Source organism: Leopardus geoffroyi, chromosome C1, assembly GCF_018350155.1.
Source record: "Leopardus geoffroyi isolate Oge1 chromosome C1, O.geoffroyi_Oge1_pat1.0, whole genome shotgun sequence".
Lineage (NCBI taxonomy): Eukaryota > Metazoa > Chordata > Mammalia > Carnivora > Felidae > Leopardus > Leopardus geoffroyi.
The window spans coordinates 18,877,652-18,885,180 of NC_059328.1; the positions used below are offsets into that span (position 1 = coordinate 18,877,652).

At 44.7% G+C, this 7,529-nt stretch overlaps 1 protein-coding gene across 2 annotated transcripts; it reads left to right on the top strand.

Moving 5' to 3' along the window:
- Positions 1–212: 212 nt before the first annotated feature.
- Positions 213–6,808, top strand: LOC123597371 (pre-mRNA-splicing factor SYF2). Of its 2 annotated transcripts, XM_045476112.1 has the most exons (7): positions 213–318; positions 483–596; positions 3,908–4,033; positions 4,744–4,861; positions 4,950–5,040; positions 5,919–6,017; positions 6,476–6,808. In XM_045476112.1, exons 1-7 carry the CDS (start codon positions 295–297, stop codon positions 6,639–6,641), a joined length of 738 nt encoding a protein of 245 aa, XP_045332068.1. In that variant the 5' UTR covers positions 213–294; the 3' UTR covers positions 6,642–6,808. The 2 variants fall into 2 exon arrangements, with proteins under 2 accessions (XP_045332068.1, XP_045332069.1); XM_045476113.1 differs by lacking the exon at positions 3,908–4,033.
- Positions 6,809–7,529: the final 721 nt, after the last annotated feature.

Sequence of the window (7,529 nt, forward strand, 5' to 3'; positions counted from 1 at the left end):
TCCCTTTTTTCCCTCTTCCTCCTCTTTACCTCCCCAACGCCGTTGACGCCCAGTCTCCGGTTTTACCCACGTCGACCTGGTGGCTCCACTCAAGGCGCCTGCGCACAGGCCTGGCCCAATCGGACACCACCCAGGGCTGCGGCGGGCGGGGATTGGTTCCTCACGTCCCAAAGAAGCAGACAGGGGCGGGGTTTCTCCGGAAACCTGTGGCTTCTGGCCGCCGGAAGTGAGCAAGAGAGTCTGAAAAGTTATTTGTTGTCGCCGGAAGTGTGGAGGATAAGGGGCTGTCGGGTGATGGCTGCGGAGGCTGAGGATAAGGTGGGTGGCAGGCTTTGTCCAGGGGTCTGGGATAGGAGCGTCTGCGGTTAGAGGTTTGGCCTAGACGTCGAGGCCATGCCAGAGAGGGAGGCGCACACACCGTGGGGCCGGCGGGGGGAATCGGCCTGGGCCGCCCCGGCTCCAGCGGGTCCTCCTCGCCGCAGGTGCCGGCGGACTGCGCGGAAGAAGGGGAGCTGCCCCCAGCTGCGGCCACGGAGCTGGCCGCCCAGAAGCGCGAACAGAGGCTGCGCAAATTCCGGGAGCTGCACCTGAAGCGGGTGAGTGGCTCCGGAGGCATCCGAGACCTGTCACCCAGGCAGGCCTGTGCGCGTTTGCGGAGGGACGGGGAAGCCGCACCAGCGCGCCTGACAGACCCGCAGGGCAGAGGAAGATCTTTCCCGGCGGACCGCAACCCCGGGAGCACACTGGAATCACTTTGAGAACTTCTAAAAAATGTTCATGCTTAGGCCTCACTTCCAGTGTCCTATTTAATCAGTTTCTCGACCCAGACATTGGTATTCTTCTTTTTAATTTTTTTTAATGTTTATTTACTTTTGACAGAGAGAGAGACAGAGCATGAGCGGGGGAGGGGCAGAGAGAGAGGGAGACAGAATCTGAAGCAGGCTCCAGGCTCTGAGCGGTCAGCACAGAGCCCGAGGCGGGGCTCGAACTCACAAACCATGAGATCATGACCTGAGCCGAAGTCAGATGCTCAACTGACTGAGCCACCCAGGTGCCCCTGGTATTCTTCTTTTTAATCGACCTCTCCCTGGACCCTCCTCTCAGCCCGTGATTCTGTCAAACCCTTCTTTTTATGGAGGGGGGATACCGCGGACCAGAAATGGAAAGGAGTTTGTTGTCACACAGCAAGTTGGCTACTCATTCATTTGTACAAAAAGTGCCCACCACCCCCACCGTCCCCCCAGCTTCTAATGTGCCATAGCCAACAAGATAGTGCGGGTACTTTGGCAAATATGAAAAGTCTTCTGCCTGGTTATGGAGGCAGGTCCATAACGAATAATGACTCCACGACTTGTAAATGCCATTTTATTTATTTATTTATTTTTTTCAACGTTTATTTATTTTTGGGACAGAGAGAGACAGAGCATGAACGGGGGAGGGGCAGAGAGAGAGGGAGACACAGAATCGGAAACAGGCTCCAGGCTCTGAGCCATCAGCCCAGAGCCTGACGCGGGGCTTGAACTCACGGACCGCGAGATCGTGACCTGGCTGAAGTCGGACGCTTAACCGACTGCGCCACCCAGGCGCCCCTGTAAATGCCATTTTAGAGGGAGGAACAAAGTGTCTCAAATACAGAGAAGGAAAAAAAAAAAAAACAACTAAAGACTGATGGGACAACTAAGCTGCTTGAAAGATGAGTAGGGTATTATCAGACAAGGAGATGGGAGGGAGAGGTATCCAAGCAGTAGCAACTAGTGGAAAGGCAGAGTCCTCATTACGGTGGGGGGGCCCGCAGGCAGCTGGAGACAGGGTATGTGTGAGGAACGTAGTTACCCGAATTTGTCCAGAAGAACTCCATCTGAAAACTAGTCAAACACACATACTTCATTTGAAACCCTCTGTAGAGAATAGGGTGGATGACGCGTGAAGAATAATATAATTTGAACCTCACCCTTTTGCAGTCTTTCACGAATCACTGGATCTAGGTAATCAGTAACTGCAAACATCACAAAAAGGGAGCAAATCAGAGATTGCTTGTGTCTTGATAGAAGTATAGAACACTAGTTCCATATAATAGAGTTGTTAAAAATAACCTGAATTGAATGAAACCACCAGACCTAAAATTTACAGTAAATACAGGGGTCAACGGAGTATGCAAAAGGACATCATAGGAAGGCAGCTAGCACTTTGAGAAACAGAGGACGGTCAACCTGATCATTTTCACAGTCCCCAAAAAAGCAGGGGGCAAAAAAAGATGGAGAAGGAAAGTATAGATTAAATAAACGTTAGGAGATGTATTGACTAATCCCAATATATGGAACTTGTCTGAATTCAAACTGTCAAAATAGTGAAGCCTTGAGGGATATGAACATTACAGGATATTTGATACTAAGGTATTAATGATTTGGGGAATGTGATGATGGTATTGTTAAAGAGGTATTAAAATACTTATAGGTGGGGGGGGAGGGAAAAGCGTCAGAAATCAAGAAATTTGAGTCTTGGCCTAACTCTGTCACTAACTCTGAGCTAAAAACTTTCTCAGCTTCATAAACAATAGGGGAATTAGGTTGGAGTCCTCATATCACCTTCATGGTTTATACATGTGACCACTTGTCTGCTTGTCCAGTGTTTTTCTTTAAATTGCTATTTAAATTTAATATTACTATTTCAATGGTAATTTAAAATTTTTATGTCTTTTTAATCTGTAGGTTTGCTTTTCATCTTTTCTGTTTCTAGGTTTTGTTTTGCCTTTGAGTTTTGTGTTTTGTTTGTTTTGAGTTCTGGGGAAGTCATTCTGTTTAATTTGGTTGGTAAAAAGATTGGTTTTTTTGTAGTTTTCCAGTCAAGATTTTGTGGTTGCATTCTGATGGTGTCTCCTGCCCCACTTGTTTTTTTTTTTTTTTTTTTTAATTTTTTTTTTTCAACGTTTATTTATTTTTGGGACAGAGAGAGACGGAGCATGAACGGGGGAGGGGCAGAGAGAGAGAGGGAGACACAGAATCAGAAACAGGCTCCAGGCTCTGAGCCATCAGCCCAGAGCCTGACGCGGGGCTCGAACTCCCGGACCGCGAGATCGTGACCTGGCTGAAGTCGGACGCTTAACCGACTGCGCCACCCAGGCGCCCCCCCACTTGTTTTTAAAAGGTGTTAAGAAAGGTGTTTTCATGGGGCACCTGGGTGGCTCAGTTGGTTAAACATCTGACTCTTGGTTTTGGCTCAGGTCATGATCTGACAGTTCATGTGTTCGAGCTTTGCGTCGGGCTCTGTGCTGACAGCGTGGAGCCTGCTTGAGATTCTGTCCCCTCTCTCCTTGCCCCTCCCCTACTCACTCTCTCTCTCTCTCTCAAAAATAAACATTTAAGTAAAAAATATGTTTTAAGTGTTTTCAGAGGTGTTAAACTCATTAGTCACTGAGAATTTGTCTTGGACCCAGTTTGAACTAAAGAGATGAAAATAGCATGTGACTCTCAGTATGTGATTTGATGGCATTCAGTAGCATGTAGCATCCTCTCGAGTAACTCTGTACCATGGAACTCAATACTATGGGAAGCCCAGTTTCATCCGGTCCTAAAAAACTTGCTTACATCTCACAGCCAGAGAGAGTCAAGTCGGTATATCCCTCAGGCTTCTTACTCCCAAACCATCGTTCTTTCCATCCCTACCACACGGTTCCTTGAAGGTAGGAAAAGAATATTTAAAGCTATAGATACAGGTGTTTACCTCCTAATCTCCCGCTCCCTAAAATTCCCCACCACGGATCCCCGCGTAAAATTCTCTAGTGACTCTCTTCCTTTCAGGATAAAATCCAGAAAGTTTGCTTTGGACGCCTGCCATACTAGGAGACAGGTCATGTCTATTTAGATTTGTTTCCATACGTGGGCTGACAAATTTTGTGTCCTGGTGGTAGAATGAAGCTCGAAAGTTAAACCACCAAGAAGTTGTGGAGGAAGACAAAAGACTTAAATTGCCTGCAAACTGGGAAGCTAAAAAAGCTCGTCTCGAATGGGAGTTACAGGAAGAAGAAAAGAAAAAAGTAAGTACAATCCGATCCTCAACAAGCTGTGGATTCCAGGGCGTGTTGTGTTTTGTCACGACAGAGTAGGGCACGGGAGGTAAGCATTCTGGCTCCGGTCTCCTCAGCTGCCCCTTAGAGAGCTGTGAGAATAAAATACTTGGAACACTTAACAACGTGTCTGTGAGCTACAGTAACAAAAGCTCCAACAATAAGAAACTGTAGGGGCGCCTGGGTGGCTCAGTTGGTTGAGCGTCCGACTTCGGCTCAGGTCATGATCTCATGGTCCATGGGTTCGAGCCCCGCGTCGGGCTCTGTGCTGACAGCTTGGAGCCTGGAGTCTGTTTCGGGTTCTGTGTCTCCCCCTCTCTCTGCCCCTCCCATGCTCACGCTCTGTCTCTCTCTGTCTCTCAATAATAAATAAACGTTAAGAAAAAAAATTTTTTTAAGAAACCGTAAAGCTCATGCGTCTCCCCTGTGTCAGTTCCTGGTTGAGCAGCCCAAGTGACCTGGCCTGATCCAGCTGCAGGGGAGGTTGGGAAATGGGCAGCCCTGAGCCCAGGAAGGAGGGGAGAAAGCATTTCAGTAGACACCTAATGTGTCCACCACAGCTGTTTTTGGTGTCGTTACAGATGTATTACTTCTTAGAGAACGTAGCAAATTCCACAGTTTTCTTTTCAGGCTAATCAACTTACAGTCTTGATAGCAATCATGTTTTTCCCCCTTTTTAGGAATGTGCCGCAAGAGGGGAAGACTATGAGAAAGTGAAGCTGCTGGAGATCAGTGCGGAAGATGCGGAAAGATGGGAGAGGAAAAAGAAGAGGAAAAACCCTGACCTGGGATTCTCAGGTAAAGCTGGCTTTTATTTCATTGAATGTGCCTCTTAATAACAGGGCTACTAATGCCCCATCTAAAACAGTCTGGGCTCTCATTTTAGATTATGCTGCTGCCCAGTTACGCCAGTATCATCGGCTGACCAAGCAGATCAAACCTGACATGGAGACATATGAAAGACTGAGAGAAAAACAGTAAGTCAGTGTGACTTAATAGTGGTTTTTTTTTTGTTTTTTGTTTGTTTTTTTTTTAGAAAGGGTATGAGCAGGAGAGAGAGAGAGAAATTCTCTTAAGTAGTCTCCATGCCCAGCACGGAGCCCAACATGGGGCTCAATTCCATCACCTTGGGATCCCCATGACCCTGAGATCATGACCTGAGCCAAAATCAAGAGTTGGATGCTCAACCGACTGAGTCACCCAAGCACCCCAATAGTGTATCCTTTATGTTACTGGAAGGGCTTGAATTTAAGAGTGCTGATTCTGGAGCTTTGCTTCCTGGCCTTGAGTTCTGGTTCCACCACTTACTAGACCTGTCATACAGTTTTTCTCCCTGTTTCCTCATCTGTATACAGGAAATAGTAGTGTTTATCTCCTAGGATTATTGTGAAGATGAAATGTATTCATACGGCGTACTTAATGTTTGACACACAGTACTGTGTCATCATCCTCATGATTATTATTGTTGCTCTTCTGTGTCCCTTACCTGTGCACTTGTGCAGTAAGCATTGCTAAGCTACACTTTCTTTCCCTAAGACAGGTAGTGTGCTTAAGGTCAAGACTGTTTCAGTGTGGAGAGAGCACTAAGTTGGGCAGAGGACACCATGTTTTCATTCAAGCTCTTTCATTTGTATGAACTCGGCCTCCCTTTGTGTCCATTAGCCTCTGGTCCTCAGCTGGCACCTCATTTGGGTACTGGAGTATATAATTTCTTAAATATCTTCTTTTAGGTCTGATTTCTATCTCTTTGAAATCAACTCTGATCACAAAGATTTCCATTTTTGCCCACTAAACATTGTCCAGTTCTGATGGCATAGAATCTCTATGGTGTTACTTACACCCCGCTCTTTCTCAGTGGAGAGGAGTTCTACCCAACATCCAACAGTCTTCTTCACGGAACACACGTGCCTTCCACAGAAGAAATTGATAGGATGGTCATAGACTTGGAAAAGCAGTAAGTACTATAATGCAGGCTTCAGCTTTGTACTGATTTCATGCCTCGTGACAAAAATAACTTCATGGTCTTCAAGTGTAGCAATGGGGTAGAGAGTAAGGAGGACTTGAATTACTAGTTTGAAGAGTGGTCCCATTGACCATCACTTGTGTATTTGTGTTTTCAATAGGATAATTATTAGGCAGAACCAGCAGTATACTATAAACTCTGAAAGTAGTGTAATATGTCACTGCCCTTGTACTTCAACATGACCCTGGGTTATTTCCCAATCTGAAGACTAGATCTGAAGTAAAGTACTATTGACTTATAAATTCAGGAAAGCTCACTGAATTTTGTATATTTGGAATTTTGTATATTTGTTTCCATTGCTGAATTTTATACTCTTAACTATTTGAGCAGGTTTTATTAATATCAAAAAAGAAAGTAATTTTGAATGTTATAAATTTTTCTTCCTCTAGAATTGAAAAACGAGACAAATATAGCCGGAGACGTCCTTATAATGATGACGCAGACATCGACTACATTAATGAAAGGAATGCTAAATTCAACAAGAAAGCAGAAAGATTCTATGGGAAATATACAGCTGAAATTAAACAGAATTTGGAAAGAGGAACAGCAGTCTAATCTCCTTCAGGAACTGTTTTGACTGTCAAATTATAACAGTAAATCAGGGCTCTATTAGCTCTCTTTTTATAATTTGTAAAGATGTGTGCTATGACTATTCATTTTCACTCATATATATATTTATTATTCACTTGTTTCAGAAAGAAATATGTCTTGTGTTTTCTGTATTCAAAGTGTGTGCTTCGTGTGTGCATCCTGCTGGGCTTTATTCCTAGTTACAAACGTGAATAGAATCATCATCGTCCTTAGATTCGTCTTGTTGGACTTGACCTACAGTTGAACTTGGGAGCTTCAGAGATAGAATGTTAAATTGGTACTAACTCTTCTTGTAAGCTGTGGTAGGTGGTGAAAGGAAGGGGACAGTGGCTCCTGGAAATTCACCTTCAGCCCCCACCCAGCAGCAGTCACAATTAACAGGTGCTTGCCTATCCCATGCTCTACCCCATGGCCGACGTACATTTATGGGGCAAGCACAGAAGGTAGGAACCTGATTCTCTAATGACATTTTGTAAATACACCATTTTCAAAAAGCAAATTTCCTTGGAAGAAGGTAAATTAAAACATTTGGTCAAAGTATTAGTAAAACATAATACAATCTTTTTTTAAAGCCTAGTTGAAACGTTAACCTTATTTCAACTGTTAATTAGGACATGTAGTTTCAGTAGTAATTATGGGAAATATGGGACGGAAAACCTGAACGTCTGGAGTATCCCATAAAAGTAGAGATCGTGTCAGTTTACGTGACTAAAAAGACTAGGACTGGGATCAGTAAGTTGGGCACACCAGTATTTAGTGAACCAGTATTTATGAACACGAAAAGATGCTCCCATCTAGAGAGGCTTGTAGAAGGCAGAGAAAAAAATTCAGCATGTACATACTATTTACACT